The sequence below is a fragment of the Phocoena sinus genome, chromosome 16, assembly GCF_008692025.1.
Source record: "Phocoena sinus isolate mPhoSin1 chromosome 16, mPhoSin1.pri, whole genome shotgun sequence".
NCBI lineage: Eukaryota > Metazoa > Chordata > Mammalia > Artiodactyla > Phocoenidae > Phocoena > Phocoena sinus.
Window position 1 is genome coordinate 8344401 of NC_045778.1, and position 18553 is coordinate 8362953.

An 18553-nucleotide genomic window follows, 5' to 3' on the forward strand; every position below is an offset into this window, starting at 1 on the left:
TCCGGTTTATTTCAATACCATACCTTCTAATGCTGCTAGTCTGTAGATGCTGAAAGAGAATACGGTGCCTCTGAGCCATCCTGGTTGCTGCCAGTTATCCTTCACCTGGTCCTGGTTGGTTAAAGCAACCTTGGGCTTTATGTTTATTGGGCCTCCAGGGTGGAGATTAAGCACTTAGTCTGTTGCTGTAGCGCTGGCACCTGGCACCTTTCCTGGGAAAAGGAACATACTCAAATACTTGCTGGTAGAACGAAACGGTTGTTTTCTTAGGGCTCATTCTGGGCAGGCACAGCTCCAGGTATCATGTCAGAGGGTCAGCAATTTGGGAGAGTCTCAAACTGACACATGAGGAGATTTCACATTGTTCTACTGTGTAATAATTGACCTTGTGTCCTGCTTCTTTTACAAGGGCTTTCCTAAAACTCCTTTCAGATAAGTGGCCACCATCCCTGACTTTATCATCTCTGTTAGTCTAGACTTAGGTACATCCCTGTTGTTGAGACTAATTCCATAAATTCTTTGACATTTTAAATGAAGTGTTCAACTGTGTTTTACTTTAGAGCAGTTTGAACTGTTGAATAAGTTGGGGGTTTTTGTTTGTTTTTACTTTTTGGAAAGAACTTAGTTTCTTTAAATGTCTTTGCATGTGTTTCACAGGAGCATCATGTAAGAGCTCTATTTTATGGAATAACATCAGGCCTGTCCATTCAGGCATTCGTGCGTCCCTTTTGCCTAGTATTCGCCTGATGTGCTTGGTACTGGGGTCACCGAATTGAAAAGACCTTGTTTTAGTCAGTTTGCCTTTTTTAAGAGCTTCTGGTTTAGCTGAGTGATAGATACACAAAAAATTACAAGCTAAGTACTGTAATGGAGATGCTAACTGTGAGGGAGGAATATTTACAGCTTTTCTGGTGAAATCAGGGAGGGCTTCCAGGAGGTGGTAAATATTTGCTCTGCTGTTTTTGTGGAAGAGCAGTGAGCCTGGAGGCAGGAAAAGGGGTCAGGGAGAGGACTCAGGTGGCCCAGGTGAGAGGTTGTGAGTTTCCCAACTGTGTGCCGGCAGTGGGGCTGGAGAGACATGACTGCAGATGTTTTGAAGTTCCACTATGGGATGTGGATAAGAGAGGGAAGGAAATCTGGGTAGATTTCTGGTTTTAGCTTGGACACCCGAGAGGATGATGGGGTCAGTTACTCTCTGGCGTAGAGAATAGAGGGGAAGTGGAAATTACACGAACACAGATTAAATTATCTCCGGAATTGGGCATGTTCATTTTTACCTTCATGTTTAGAATTTAGTGTTACATTTTGTAACTCTAGATTTCATTTCCAAAGTTACACACTTGAATAAGTAAATAAACTATATGCTTTTGTGTAAGTCCTGTTCATTTGCAATGATCACTGGAAAGAAAGGAATAACTATCTTGTTTTTAACTTGGCGACTCCTGAAAACTTAAAAAAAAATTCTTACTCGTGTTTACCTACATTTTATGTGGCATTTATAAAGCCTGGTAATTATTACCATGGAGTAATTTGTTCCCTGACAGCATATGGCTGTGATTGTGGTGTCACCACGGCAGTAATGCCTGTGTAATTTAGGTCTCTAAGAAGATAAAAACCTAATTACTAATGCAAGGGTACAGAACATCTTTCTCATTAATTCATCCCTAAAATCTTGAATTTAGTTTATTCTGATTGCTAATCCACGTTTTCAAGGATTAATATGAAAAATGGCTGTGGGATGTTAACTGACTTCGGTAAAGCACTGGAGTGATTTGTGAGAGCAGAAGTAGCTTACATGGGGTGGAATGAACAGCTGGAACCACCTCCAAGAGTTTGTGTCAATCAGTCATGATGTTAATTGATGTCTCTAATCTGTTTGGCTCTAAACACGTAAAACTTCCTGCACATCAAAACTAAGTGATTACTACACCTTCTTACCTAGAATTCATTTCAGTTTACAAATATTTGTTCCGTGCCTTGCCGTTGTACCTGGCGTGTTCTAGGTGTTGGGAACACATTGTCAAAAAGCAGAAGAGATCAAATTCCTGTTCCTTTGGTTATACATTCTAGTTGCAGGGAGATAGACAGTAATGCAATAAATAAAGACCTAGTCTGTTCGCAGGTGGTATCTGTTACGGGAAAATGAAAGTAGGGTGGGTGGGCAGATTGGCATATTAGGAAGGCGGACAGAATGAGCCTCATTGAGGAAGTAAGATTGAAGGAAATGCTGGAAGTTGCTGGGAGAGTGGGCATGGGGGATTCAGGGTAGAGCAGGCATGGACACTGGGGCCAGGAACGGTGCCAAATGGAAGACATCAGGAAGCCCAGACAATGCCAGGCTTGACCACTGACCTCGAATATTAGCCGTGCCTGGGAGATGACAGAGGCAGCTTAGCTGGGGTGATGGTCTGGGTTTCCCTCCTTGCTTCCCCCTTCGCTTTCCTTCATGCAATTAGATTACCATTGCTAGTATCTGACCTTAGAAACTATTATATGTCGATATCCTGTTCTGTTTCAGGTTAGAGATGACAATAAGAGACAGCACCCGTGTCTGGTGGAGTTCTGCAAGCTGCCTGAACAGGAACGCAATTACAACTTACAGATGTCGCTTGAGACCCTGAAGTGAGTGTCTTAAATTTCCTATCTTCCTATCTGTATTACACGAAAGAAACCAAGTGTTGATATCATGCTTTCATTCATTTTAATTCCGGTTAGAAATTTCCATAATGCATTGGTAGATTGGATCAATATTTGTTTGGAACAGACTTTGAGCATATTAACTTTATGTCTTTGTGCTCTATGTAAGTATCTCCCAAAGAGTATTCTACAGATGTTTATGGGTATTTCGGAATACAAGGATTTTGGCATTGGATGCAGTGCTCCTCAGAATGTCAGTCATAAATTGTTACCAGTGTGTGACTAGGTAGATGAAGGTTTGAACAAGTGTTTAGAAATTTTTATACCAATTTAAGATATTGCATTGAGCTTTGAATAATGGCATTTATTATTAGTGTTAGTGGTAATACCATATGATGCTTTATACTAATTAGTATGTTTATTTATTTAGAGCTTTGCCTTTTCACATACACTCTCACTTACAGGTATTGGGTGAATCTTCCTAGCAGCACACTGGGCTGTGAGTGTTATTATTTCAGGTTTACCAGTGATGTCACAGCCGGGGATTCTCATAGAGCTGTCAAATGCCCTGACAGCTAGTTAGTAGCTGTGCTGGGACTGGGATCCAGCTTCTCTAGCTTCTAGTCTAGAACAGTTTTTCACTGTAAGGCTTGGTGATGCGTGATCAGAAGATAGGGTCCTTTCATTAACTCAGTGATGGTTAGACAACTGTCAAATCAGCCAAGTACTTAGGAAGTACCTTATTAAGTATATAGTTTTGCACTTTTCCATCCTGGATGGCCTCGAAGAACTGGATTTGTTCCAATAGGTCACTTATCTCAAAACCTGCTTATGTTAGGAATAAACCAATACTTTTGTCCTTTCTCTGTTTTGTTTCAGTTTTGTTAAGTGCAAAGAGCTAGTTCTATTGAAGTTATTTTACCAAAGACCCAGAACATAAAACTTAGACACTGTTTCAGATTCTAGGATTTGGGTCCAGGTATATATCTTCAAAGATCTGGTAGTGATTTTCCTTATGAAAATTAACAAATTGGGCCTAGAATGAGTTTAGGTTCTACTAGTAACTTAAAAGGAAAAGGAGTATATACAAATCGAGTGAATTGAGAAACCACTACAGGTAAAAAATGACCAAGCTTGCCTGTAATAAGGAATGCAGAACACATCACTGTGACCACCTCTTCAGGGTCTCCTGTCTTCCTTTGTGGTCTTGATGTGAAGCTTGTACATTTAGCTTGCTAACTCACGTCAGCCCATTATTTGCCCATCTTTTACAACAAAATGTTTTTATTGAAAGTTCACGGCCCAAGATATTTTAGTTAAATTTGCGGTACATTCCCTATAATTTTAGCAATTGACAGCTAAGCTAGCTAGGCAAATCCTGGGAAGCCTGGAATGTAGAGATCTCCATACCAGTCTCCCTGGTATGTTGAGCCTTTGACTGCTACACATAACCTAATCTCATTCCTAACAGCTACTGGGGCTGGTTTGATTAATCATCAGACTGCACGTACCATGGTGCTGTTGCCTATGGAGAATGCTAATAACCCTTTTCATATTTGTTAATATTTGTATGGTTTTATGATGAACTAATTTCACTTGTTTCTTTAAAATTTAAATTAGGGGGAAAAGAGCTCCTATTTCTCCAAAATTCACACTATGCCCAATTCCAGTAGTTAAAGAAAGTACAGTACTTTATGTATTTCCCTTATTCACTTGGTTAGTTGATAGGCACTAGAGCAGAGTGGGTAAGAACACAGAGCCTAGATGGTTGGATGGTCTAGATTTAAGGACTTGCTCCTACCAAGGGAATCTTAGGTTCTCTGAACCTTAGACTTTTTAACATCAGTTTAAAATGGGGATCATAGTGTATCTACTTTATGGAATTGTAGTGGGGACTAAATGATACAATACTGATAAAGCCTCTAGCACCGTAATGCCTAACAGAAGAAGCACTCCATAAAGTTCAGTTTAAAAAAAAAAAAAGACTGTGGGTGGGATTAGCAACTTTACTCATTTAAATTCTCAGGAGTGCCAAGTGACAAATAAGCAAACGATTATTTCAGAATATTCCTTATTTTGGATGTTGGGTGATTTCGTGTGAATGTGAATTTTTGTTGCTCTTTCTGTGATTTTTTTTTATCACGTAAATTGTTGAAAAAGACAGCTTACTTCCAATTTGAATGATCATCTGTGTGCTGTACAGCACTGCAGAAATTCTGACACCCTCTTCCAGAACAGCGCTGTACCACCCTAGCCTAAGCTACCATTTTTTTAAGTTGAAGTCTAGTTGATTTACAATGTTGTGTTAGTTTCAGGTGTACAGCACAGTGATTCAGTTACGCATATATATATGTATATGCATATATATATATGTATATGTATGTATATTCTTTTTCAGATTCTTTCCCATTATAGTTTATTACAAGATATTGAATATAGTTCCCTGGGCTATAGAGTAGGTCCTTGTTGGTTATCTATTTTATATATAGTAATATGTGTAAATCCCAACCGCCTAATTTATCCCTCCCCTCCCTTTCCCCTTTGGTAACCGTAAGTTTGTTTTGTATGTCTGTGGGTCTGTTTCTGTTCTGTAAATAAGTTCATTTGTGTCTTTCTTTTTTTTTAGACTTCACATATAAGTCAAATGCTATGATATTTGTCTTCCTCTGTCTGGCTTACTTCACTTAGTATGATAATCTCTAGGTCCATCCATGTTGCTGCAAATGGCACTATTTCATTCTTTTTTATGGCTGAGTAATATTACATTGTGTATATGTACCACATCTTCTTTATCCATTCATCTATTGAGGGACATTGAGGTTGCTTCCATGTCTTTAGCCTAAGCTACCATTATTCCCCACCTGAAACTATAAAACTGTCCTGACAGATCCAGTTGAAATATTAAGCTAGCTCTTCTCTTACCCATTCTGTACTCTGATCTTTTTCAAATATTTAGTGTCATTTCTCCCTATTTGAATTCTTCTAATGGCTTCCCATTGCTCTTAAGATAAAGGCAGTACCTTAATTTGCCCAGTGGTCCTGCAAGGTCTTGCTTCCCTTCTTACCACCATCATCACGTAGGAGATGCTCTTCTTTTTCCTTGCTTGCCATCACACTAGACTTTGTTTTGCACACCTGTTTGCACGTTCCTTTCCCCTTCTTTACGTCCACTTCCTGGAATGCTCCCCTCCATGCCCTGTTCTCATCCTTTACATCTTGGGTCGCTTCTTCGGGAAACATTTGCTGAGCTCCTTGATTCAATAAAGCCCCCTTTCATAGGCACTCAGCCTGTTTGTATCTCTCAGCATAGAAACCGTCCAGCTATGTATAATCACAGGACGGCCTCTCCACTCCACCAGACCTAAGTTTCTTGAGGGCAGGCATCTGATTTTGATTTTATTCACCATCTTTTGAACTTTACACAGAGCTCAGTAAGTGTTTCTCGAATGAATGAACCAACGAATAAGCAATAAAGCTCAGTCTCTAGCCAGGCTTTTGTATACCAAATGGTAATCACAGACAGGGTGCCTCCTGTTCTCTCTGTGGCTTTGTGCCAGTCTGTTTCCTCTTCTTGTCGGTGGTCATATACTCGAAGTGCTAAATTGCAGCACTGAACCAATTATTGCCACTTAATCTTGTAGCAAATATGTGCTGAATGCATATGCAGGTTACTGTGGGAAGCACAGGAATCAGATGGAGAGCCCACCTCCAGCTCGTCCTTTTCCACTTCCCATACTCTGTTCCTCTCTGCTAACCTCTGCACAAGCTCCACAGCTCACGCTGCTCTCTCCCCACCCTCTGCAGACTTTAAAACCATTTTAAATGGGTGAGTTGAACGGTGTTAAGTCAAATAAAATGGTTTTAATGAAGATAATATAAAGACCAAAGAGTTCTTACTCAGAGAACTTGGTGTGGTTGATAGCATTGAATAGATTTTTAAATGGTCTGTTGTTCTCATTTAAAAGTCTCTTTGGGTTAGACATAGAGTTCTTAGATATGATGCCCAAAATGAGATCCATAAAAGAAAACAAAATCAATACACTGGATCTCATTGAAAGTAAAACCTTTTGTAATACAAAAGAAACCACATAGGAGATGGAGACTCAGGCCACAGATTGGGAGAAAATATTTATAAATCATGTAAGTTTACATTTATAGGGTTTGTAGTAAATCATACAAGTCCTGATAAAGAACTTGTACACAGAATATATAGGTAACTCTTACAACTCTGTAATAAGAATACATACGGCCCAATTAAAAAACAGGCAAAACGCTTGAGTATATATTTTAATAAAGAAGATATGCGAGTGGCTGATAAGCACACGAAAAGATGCTCAACATCATTAGTCATTAGGAAAATGCAAACGAAGTCACAATGAGATACTACCGCACACATGCTGGAATAGCCATAATCAAAATGACAGATACACTCAGTGTTGGTGCAGATACAGAAAAAAAAACTGAAATCTACATGTATTACAGATGGGAATGTAAAATGGCCCTGCCACTTGGTGGTTTCTTAAAACGTTAAACATAAATTTATGATACAACCTAGCAATTCTACTCCTACGTACCTACCCAAGAGAAATGAAAGCCTATGTTGACACAAAGACATGTTCATAGAAGCATTATACATAACATCCCCAAACTGGAAAAACTGCGAACATCCATCAGCCGATGGATGGATAAACAAAATGTAGTAGAGCCATACAATGCAATACTATTTAACGATAAAAGGAAATAAACTACTAATGTGCATTACAGCACGGATCAACCTAAAGAACGTAAGTCAAAGAAGCCTGACATGAAAGAGTCAATACTGTATGATTCTATTTAGATGAAATGTCCAGAAAAGACAATTCTTCTTTTTTTTTTTTTTTTTTTTTTTTTTTGCGGTACGCGGGCCTCTCACTATTGTGGCCTCTCCCGTTGCGGAGCGCAGGCTCAGCGGCCATGGCTCACGGGCCCAGCTGCTCCGCGGCATGTGGGATCTTCCCAGACCGGGGCACGAACCCGCATCCCCTGCATCGGCAGGCGGACTCTCAACCACTGCGCCACCAGGGAAGCCCAGAAAAGGCAATTCTTTAGAGACAGAAAGCACATTTATGATTGCTCGAACGGTGGGGATGATCAGTTGACTGCAGACAGGCATGGAGAATCTGATGGGGTGATGGAAATATTCTAAAACTGGATTGTAGCGATGGTCATACAGTGCTAGCCATTATCGTCACTTAATGTATTAGGCAGGGTTCTCCATACGTTATAATCAGATTGCTTGGTAGGCATGCACTCAGAAGTTTAACTACCTGGATTTAAGATAAATCCCAATGTTACTGTCACCCTTGAGTTCCCCTTAGAGCTGGCTTTGGGATCCTACTTGACCCTTTCATAGCCCTGTACGTATGTCACTGCATGCAAGACACTGTGTTATAGTTAATTTTTGTCTTGGTCCTCACCGGCCTGTAGCCTTATCCCCAGAACTTAGCACAGGACCTGGCTTTCAAGAGATACTTACTGAATAGATAAATGAATGCAGGATGATGGCAGGAAACTGCCTGTTCCTTGGACAGTGTTTGAATAAGCATAGCCTGTGTTTGTTCTGTGAGTCAATTTTTGATTCTTCTGTTGCCAGTCAGTCTCATCTGAAGCGGCACATTCTTTAGATAATTTCATAGCTTCAGTTAGCTCTTGCTCTATCCATATTTTTGCAGTTTCACACTCCAAAGGTAATTTCACGGGCTCATCTCAATTTTGCCATATATAACCTAAAATTTAACTTGATAACAGTGTGTGTGTGTGTGTGTGTGTGTGTGTGTGTATGTGTGTGTGTGTGTGTGTATCTATATCTGTCTCCATATTGTCATTTTTTAAATGTGATGGAGGGTAAGTATAGATGGATTTTAGATACTTGCTACCTTCCTTTTGCAACTGACCCACCTTAGAAATTCTGTCATCCACAAAGTTTATGCAGTTGCATCTTATTCTGTTGAGATAGGTGGAACCACTCATTGTCATGAATAGTAAAGGGTGTTGTTCTACCTAAGTCTGGGGACTTATACGGTTGAGTTCTAAATGTGAATGGTGAGGATCTTTCTTGGGAAAATCAGCAAAAGCTTATTCATTAAAGGGAGTAAAAAAATACAGTGTATCTAAACACTGGATAAACTGTTTCTGGCCAATTGGAACCCCCATGTGTCATGTGAAAGGGAGAATTTTCTAGACTAGGAAGTCCAGAAAAGGATTTAAAAACATATGGGGACTTCAGTGTATCATAAAAGTAGCATTTCAAGTAAGTGGTGAAAATGGATTATTCAGTAAATATTTTGTGCAGATCTGGGTATCCATCTGGGAAATAAAGTTAAATCTCTACCTTAAGACATATAGCCTTCCCTCCTCCACCCCTTCCCCGTCAAAAAAGTAAGGACGGTTACTTCAAGTGATTTAACAATTGGGAAATCTCTTAAGTATCACATAAAACTCAGAAGCCATTTTTGAAAGATAGAAAATTTCAGTTATATAAAAACAAGTTTAACGCTCTGCCTAGAAAGAACAGCATAAAGAAAGTAAAAAGACAAATAACAAACTGGAGAAAATATTTGTAACTCATATCTCATATGTTTGAAGGGCTTCTGAACTGCCACAACGAAACCCAAATCTAACAGAAAAGTGAACAAGGAATGTTTTCACAGAAAAAAGGAAATACAGATATCGCCAAAGCATACGAAAAAGGTGCTCAAGGGCACGTATATGAAGAAAAATGCCAATTAAAACTGTAAATGAGACATCTCATTAGCATATTAATTGATAACTCTGTGTTGGGCCAGGTATGGGAAATAGGCAGTGTCATACCTTGCTGGTGGAAATATAAATGATTACCAGCTCTATAGACATTTGGCAATATTTGTCAAACTCTGAAATGTACCACCCCTGTGACCCAGTAATTGCATGTCTAGGAATTTATCCTACAGATGAAGGATATAGTACATGTATTTAAATGTATAAGGTTATTCATTGCAGCATTGTTTGTAATAACAAAAGATAGTGAACAGAGAATTGGGTAAGACATTATGACACACTCAGTGAATGGGACACTTCAGACCTATTGAAAAATAAACCAGCTTTATATGAAGGACAGTAAGTCAAAGTCATATATCAAAGTTATATTGTAAAGTCAAGATAGCAAATTGTGGAGAACTCTTACACATAACCAATGCGTAAGAGGAAAGCAGAAACAACAACGACACACACACACACACACACACACACAGCTGCTTTAGAATATGCATAGATTGTAGCAGGACATTCAGGAATTCGTAGCAATCAGTGCCTTTAGGGAAAGAAACAGGAATAGAAGGAAGGGATTGTAGAGAGACTTACTTTTCAATATGTTCCTTTTTGTGTTTGAATTGAAACATTAAATTTTCAAATGTCCTACTCATTACTCAACAGTAAATAATTTACGACTAAGTAAGCTTTCCTTTTGCTTTAAAACAAAATACTTCTCTCTGCATTCGAGGTGGACTGCTGCTGTTACGTTGGCTTGTTCTGGACATAGGGAAGGAATTGTTGCAGCTTATGTCTGGTTTTCTTTTCCAGGACTTTGTCGGCATTAGGATGTCATGTGGGTATATCAGATGAACACACCGAAGAAAAGGTGAAAAAAATGAAGCTGCCGAAGAAGTAAGTTGAATGTCTAAGCGATGTGAAATAGTCTGTGCCTTACTTTAGTGTTACTGCACCCAAAAAACTCTTGATGGAATCCTAGATGCCTTGCTTACACGTAAGCTATAAAATTCAGATTCAAAATTTAAGCTTGCTGTGTTACACTAGAGGCTGCATCAAGGCCATGGTGGGGTGAGAGTCCATCACAGTGCCCAGAGGGGAAACAAGCTCACAAAATATTTGGTGGTGTGTTACGAGTGTGTTATTTTTGTTTTGTGTATGTGCGTGTGAACACGCATGCCCACGTCCTAACTGATTGGATATGGTTTCCCACTTTCCACCAGAAGATGTATAATTTTATTTATTTTTACAAAGAAAGTGTATTTTAGGAGTAGTTACGCAGTCAGTGTTATCATTTCCACTTTAAGATGAGAAAACTGAGGCACTAGATGCTCTCGGAGTTATTTTGCCTGCTATGCTACAATCTCTGTGACCTTGTTTAACTTCTTAAAACTTCAGCTTTCTCATCTGCTAACAGGTACTAATACGGGAAGTTTTAGGGATGAAATGAGTATAAGTGCTTAATAAATGATAACTGTTACACATTATTACTTTTTCTTTATTTAGTTTAGTTTAAGTATTCAAGCCACTCTTCCGAGGCCTGCATGTTGTAAATGGCAGGCCTGGACATGTGCTAAGTAATATCATGGAGATAAAAACAAAGTAGCCACTCCATAATTTCTATCAGTCACCCCCAGATAAACATAAAATTAAGGTAGAAACCATGTGCTTGCTATGCGAGTGCAAATTCTAGCAGGTCCTTTAGGCCACCGAACCTTTTTACTCAGGCCTTCCATTAAAAAATATGTATAACAGCATATCCTACAAGGTTATATATATAAAGTATAGGACTAGTTTTGAGGCTCAAAACTATATATGCATAAAACATGTACATATTTTTAGGGATATATGCTTATTTGATAAGACTATTTTTCTAAAGCAGTGGCATCATAATTCTGGATAGTAACTACCTTTGTTGGAGTATAGGCAGGGGTGTTGAAAGGGGAGGAGCACACAGATAAATACAAGGTGTTGGTAATGTTCTAATTTTTACCATGGTGGTGGGTTAATGGAGTTCATTTCATTAGAACGCTTTAAAGTATATTCTCTTGTGTGTATCCAAAAATAGTTATTTGTAAAAACAAAAATATGACAGGTATACACCCAAATATATCATTAATCTCAATAAATGGAAATCAGTGAAATTCTCCAGGTAAGATACAGTGATTGTCAGATTCGATTCAGAAAGATAACTCACGTTGTATACACCTCGCAAAAATAAAACCCAGCTAGAGGAGACACATCGAGAAATTCAGAACGTGAAAAGTTGAAAAAACATGAGAACGTGATGTTCCAAGTAATATTGTTCAAAAGGAAGCTGCAGTTTCCTTTCTGCCAGTTGCCTTATATAAGACAAAACAGCTCTGAAAGCAAAATTAAGGAAAGAAGGATACTGTATAAGGATCCAAAAAATAAGCATCATGCTAATACTGCTCAGGTATGCACCAAGTCAAATGGCTTTGAAAAATCAAGGAAGCAAAATATTAATACATTTTCCAAAATAAATAGACAAATGTAAAATCATAGTGATAATTCCTAACACAAGTCCCAGAAACTAATATGTGTAACAGATAAATTTTAATGAAGAATAATAACAATTTAACCCCCTATAAATTAAAAGCTTGACGTATATAGAACACTGAACACATGGAACATTTATAAAACTCAACATCCTTTACAGCATGAGGACATTGATATTGTAGATATCATATTTATTGAATCGGAGGAAATAACAGTAACAATCAAAAAATCATGTAAAGTCATGACATATTTAAAACTTTTAAAACATAGTTCTAAATAGCTTATAGATCAAACATATCATTGTGAAAATTTAAAGTATAAGAATGGCAAAGGCAAAGACTTCATATCAAAACGTAAGAGTTGCATATTTAAAGCAATAGTTGGAGAAAGCATGTTTTAGAAACCTAATAAGCAGGAAGAAAAATCTCTGAAAAGATTGATAAAAGAAAAAAGAAATATTTCTTTTAGCAATTACAGGGATATTTTCAAGAGGGACCGCAAACTGTAAAAAATTTATTAATTAACAAATTAGTTTCTAAGTTGAATGATATTGGCAATTGTATATAATATTATCAAACCTGACCCACGAAGAAAGAAAATGTTAATAGAGCTACAGCTATTAAAGGAATTGGATTAATAGTTTAAAATACACACACACATCCCAAACCACTTTTCTGTTGATTTCCAGCAAATATTTAAGATTGGGTAATCTCAAATGAAAAAGAAGCAGCACTTTACAGCTTATTATCTGAGAATAAAATAAATAAAATAAATAAAGCCCAGATGAGGGTAGTGTGAGGAAGGGAAATTGTAATCCAGCTTCACTTATGGGCATAGATTCAAAAAAATGCTAAGTAAAATGTTAGCAAACTTAGCAGTATATTATGGCCCAGCTAAATTTATTCCAGTAATAAAAAGATGGGTTAACATTAGAAAATATATTTATTCACACTAGAGTGAAGGAGAAAATTCATATGATCCTACCAATATATTTAGTAATAAATATTTCATAAAATGTTTTACTTATAAGCATATGAACTCTTAGCAAGCAATGATCTGAGAGAACCTTCTTAACCTGACAAAAGGCCAATAGCAACCAATAATCTATAAGGTAAAACCCCAAAGTTTTTCCTTTAGGATTCAGGAATAAGACATATAAACTACTGTTACCTGATGTATTCAATATAGCCAATGCAATGAGACAAGAAAATAATTATGAGTTTTGGAAAGGAAGAAAACATACTGTTGTCAATAGCAGGTAATGTTATTGCATTGAAAACTCAGGAGGATCTACAGTATTATTTGTTGACAATAAGCACAGCAATATTGCTAGATCAGTACCTTTAACATATCATTTAGAAGTGCAGAAAAAAAAAACGAAAGAAAGAAAAAAAAAAGAAATCCCTAAGGTAGATGAGAAATCTAACCAAAGAGGTGCGAGACCTCTGTAGACTAAATGTTAAAATTGGATTTAAAGTCTTTAAAGACTATCTAAATAAATAGAGATAGATCATGATCATGGATGGTACAACAAATATATCAGTTCTCCCCCAATTAATCTTAGAATCAATACTATTCCAGTCATTCCGCCAACAGAGGTTTTTAAGCAGCTTGCTAAGCTATTCTAAAATATATGTGGAATTTCAAAGGTTCAAGAATATCTAGAAGTCTTTTACAAAAGAAGATAAACTTGCTCTGCTAGATATCAAGACTTATGATAAAACTATGGTAATGAAGGAAGTGTTACAATGGTATTGGGATAGACAAATTGAGACAGAGTTCCCAAATATATACATGCATATATACAAATTTGACATATGCCAAAGGTCTTGTTATAGATAAGTGGAGAAATGAAAACTGTTCCACCAATGGTATTCATATAATTGACTAGCAAAATAGGAAAAAGTTAGGTCTCTACCTTATGCTATACACAAACATTTGCAGGTTAATTCAAGACCCAATTGCACAAAACAAAAATACTTTTTGAAGACAAGTGGAATATCTTAATGACCATGAGGTGGAGAAGGACTTTTTAAATCAGAAAAAAACACAAAAGAACGCTCACTTCATTTAAGTCTTTGCTTAAATATAAACTCCTCTGAGAGGTCTTCCTTAAGCATTCTATCTATAATGCTCTGATCATTTTCTTTAACCTGCTTTATTTTTTCACTTGCACTTCTACAGCTGTTATTATTTATTCGTTTAGCTTTTGGGTCACCTAAACTGAAATATACACTCAATAAGAGGCCGGGGCTTTGTTTACTGCAAGGCCCCCAGTTTCTAAAATACCTAGTATAGGAGTGATGTCTGTAACATGACAGCATAAGATGTTCCTCCTTTTCATCCGCCTTTTATAAATGAGTGAATTAGATACCCGTACATGAATAAGAGTCCCTTTGTGGGGTTTCTGCAATTTGCAGCTGTAGCTCTCAGGGACCCAGGAGGAATCTTGCTCACCAGTGCATCTGGTAGGAGATAGAGAACCTTCCTATAAGCTGCAGAACTAATGAAGCCAGTAAGGCTGCCTGGGCCCCTTTCCTGGCTGTGGGACCAGAATCTGGTGAGTGTGAATCAGGCAGGTACGCACCTGTGACAGACAACTTGCAGAAGTCCAGCCCTCCCAAAGAGAGATGCCAACACACCATTGGAGAAAAAAAGAACAAAGAAAACAAACGAAAAAAGAAACAGGAGTTTGGTCACAGCGAAGCAGTAGGAGAAACTTTTCCCAGCACCACCCCACCTCCAAGAAGGTGGTTATCAGGCTGATTTATGTGGCAGAGACATCTCTTCCTTGGAGAAAGAGGAGCATGAGAGCACCCTACTGTCTTGGCTAGGTGGGACTTGGCTGGAGAAACCCATTTCTCTCCACTGGCACCTGGAGTACTAAGGTGGGAGCTTGCAGCTAGGGGCTGGGAGGACTTTGAAATAGAAGTAGATAAGAATTTCAAATGGCCTTAAAGGGACTGCACTCAGCAGAAAGTCTACCCACATGCCTTTGGGAGTGCCACTCCTGGGATCTCCCTACCAGGACTGTGGGCACCCCTAACTCACCAAGTGCCAAACCCACACCTCCCTCCCACTCTGCTGCCAGCTCCCTGTGCACACTTCTGGTCAAGGAGAGTGAGCTCCAGTAGACAGACCATCTGGATGGGCAAGGGAGAAACCACAAGCTTGAGCTATAGCACCGCCTTCTGGAAAACAAAAGAGAGGCTTCTGATAGCCCGCCTGGTGAGTTATAAGAACCAGAAAAGACATGAAAGCTCAGTTAAGGTGCTTCCTGCTACTTCAAATGCAAAAAGCAGAAACACATGACTACAACCAATATGGAAAAGTCAAGGGAATATGGCATCACAAAAAGACGATGGTAATTCTCCAGCAGCTGAGCTCAATGGCGTGGAATATTGCGATCTAACTGATAAAGAATTCAAAATAGTATTAAGAAATTCAGCAAGCCACAGGAAAACTCAGAAAGGCAATTTAGTGAAATCAGAAATAAAATGAATGAATGGAAGGAGTACTCTAACAAAGAGAATGAAATTATAAAAAGAGCCAAACAGAAATACTGGAACTAAAGTATTCAACGAATGAGATGAGTGTAACACAGAACATGTGTAGCAGAGCAGACCATGTAGAAGAAAGAGTAAATGACTTGGAGGATAGGAATGTAGAAATAATACAATTAGCAGAGGACGTGAAACTAAGATTTAAAAGAGTGATGAAAGCCTGTAAGAGCTATCAGATTCTATCAGAAAAACAAATATCTGAATAATTGGGCTCCAGAAGGAGAGGAGAGGGAGAAGGGGGCAGGGACTTTGTTTAAAGAAATAATAGTTGAGAACTTCCCAGGCCTGGGGACAGACTTAGACGTACAACTCCATAAAGCTAGAAGAACACCCTATTATCCCAATGTAAAAAGACTTCCTCCAAGACACATTGTAATGAAACTGTCAAAAATCAGTGATAGGGCTTCTCTGGTGGCACAGTGGTTGGGAACCCCCCTGCCAATGCAGGGGACACGGGTTCGAGCCCTGGTCCGGGAAGATCCCACATGCCGCGGAGCAACTAAGCCTGGGCGCCACAACTACTGAGCCTTTGAGCCACAACTACTGGGCCTGCATGCCTAGAGCCCGTGCTCTGCAACAGGAGAGGCCACCGCCGTGAGAAGCCCACACACTGCAACGAAGAGCAGCCCCCACTTGACGCAACTAAAGAAAGCCCGTGTGCAGCAACGAAGACCCAGTGCAGCCTTAAATAAATAAATACATAGATAAATTAATTTTTAAAAATCAGTGATAAAGAAATTATCTTAAAGCACATCAGGGGAAAAAAGAAAGTAAGGCACAGAGGAACCCCAGTAGGCTGTCAGCTGATTTCTCAGCAGAAACTCTACAGGCCAGGAGAGGGTAGAATGACATGTTCAAAGTGTTGAAAGATTAAAATTGCCAGCCAAGAATAGTGTATGCAACAAAGTTACCTTTCAGATAAGAAGGGGAAATAAAGGCTTTCCCAGACAAAAGCTGAGGGAGTTCACCACCAGTAGACCTGCCTTGCAAGAAATGCTGAAAGGAGTTCTTCCAGCTGGAATGGAAAGATGCTGGTCAGCAACAGGACAACATGCGAAAGAATACAATGCACTGGAGATGGAGAAACACAGGCGGTTTGACCCAGAGAGTTGTAACTCCATGTTAGGGGGCTGTGTTACCCACTCAACTATAGTATAAAAGTTAAAGGCAAAGAGTAGTAAAAAGAACTAGAGCTACTATAAATCATTAATGAATATACAACATAAAAAGAGGTCAGTTGTAACGTCAGTAATATCAGTTGTAATATCAATAATATAAGTAATATAAGATGGAGGAGTAAAAGATGGAGCCTTCATAGGCTTTCACAGATGAGTTGCGACAGCTGATAAGCCTAACGTGGATTGTTTTATCTGTACGATTTTTAATGTAATTTACAAGGTTACCACCAGACAAAAGTCTATATAGAATGGATTCACAAAGACAAAGAAAGGGAAAACAGAGCACACCAACATGGACAATAATCGGTTTACGGAAGTAGACATTGAAGGAGAAAGAAACAGTGGAAACACAAAGCAACCAGAGAGCCATTAATAAGATGGCATTAGTGTGCCCTTACATGTCAATAATTACTCTAAATGTAAATGGATTGAATTCGCCGTTCGAAAGGTATGGAGTGGTTAGGTGGATAAAAACACAAGACCCAACTATATGCTTCCTACAAGAGACCCATTTCAGATTTAAGGATACGCGTACACTCAAACTGTAGTTAGAAAGATGTGCTACATTCCCTATTTGAAAATAGGCAATCTGAGTGTTCGGTGTTTTTTTTTTTTCCCCCCCTGATAATACAGATCATTTCACTTAAAATCCTTAAAGACTTTAAAAAAATATGTGATTGATTGTAGCTCATTTCTCCCTTTCTCCCTCTTCCTCCTCTAAACAAACCAGCAGGCAGCTGAATGGTACAGCACATAACTGTCTGTCCTTAAATTCATAAACCTTCCCACACTTGTAAAATTAGGCTCTTGACCCACTGCAGAGTTTGATGAGCGGAGTGTGGTTGCTACAGGAATAAAGAAAAATGCAACTGAAAAAGAATCCAGTCCCAGAGCTTGTGGTTCCCAGTATCTCATATCCCTGAGTAGCTGAGATTTTTTTAAAATGTAAAGGTTTAAATGAAAATAAAATTCTTGTCTGAATGCCAATGCCTTTTATTCAGACTTTTTGTTAGCACTTCTCTGCTGTTAAACCAAAACATAGGTCAGGAACTGGTTGCTTGTATGTATCGCTGGGAAGCAAGAGGTAGTGTTGAATTGTGGAAGAGCATGTTCGAATCCTTTGAGAGGTATTTAAGACTAGTACGAAATTCCCTCGCTCCCGCACCACTTCCTTCCCCCTCATGCTGTGTAGCCACTGTAGTGATGGGAAGTGGTATCTCTCAAGCATATTGGGGCAGATAGAAGGTTAAGAATGATATTCTCAATGCTTACATGTATATGTAAATTTAAAATGGCTTTCGGAAATGAATGCTTAGAGGGATACCGAATGTGCAGACCCGTATTTATACTGTGCATATAGACACAAACACATGCACAAAATTCAGTGTATGTAAATATTTACCTAAATGAAAAATACTGTTACAAATGCAGCTGGATTTTTTCCTGTGAGGATGAACACTGTGATGTGAAGAAAAAAATATTTATATACGCTTTTTATGTGTAGCGAGTAAATTCCACAGACCACACATTTTAAAATGTGCTCATGTGTAATGTTCTTCATTTGCTCTCGTCGGACTTAATTTCATATTTAAACCCAATGGGCCTTGCAGCCAGAATGCAGCTTGATAGTGGAAACCTAATCCTTGTCTGTTCAGTACAAACTCCATTAAAATCACTGTTTTCTGTGTTTATTCTCACCTTTAAGTTTTGATTCAAAGGTCATCTTCTCCAAGCTGCCTTTCTCTACCTCTTTAAAATTGCACCCTATTTTAAATTGTACTTCCTCTCATGCTTCCTTTTCTACTTGGTTTTTCCTCACGACACTTATATCCTCTGACATACTATTATTTTATGTTTACTTTGTTTATTGCC

At 38.5% G+C, this 18553-nt stretch overlaps 1 protein-coding gene across 1 annotated transcript in view; it reads left to right on the plus strand.

Annotated features, from left to right (window-relative positions):
* RYR2 (ryanodine receptor 2) overlaps positions 1-18553 on the plus strand; it is a 644069-nt gene that overhangs the window by 322478 nt on the left and 303038 nt on the right. Inside the window, 2 exon segments of the mRNA XM_032609082.1 lie at positions 2519-2622; positions 10234-10317. Of these exon segments, the coding sequence (XP_032464973.1) occupies positions 2519-2622; positions 10234-10317 (188 nt within the window).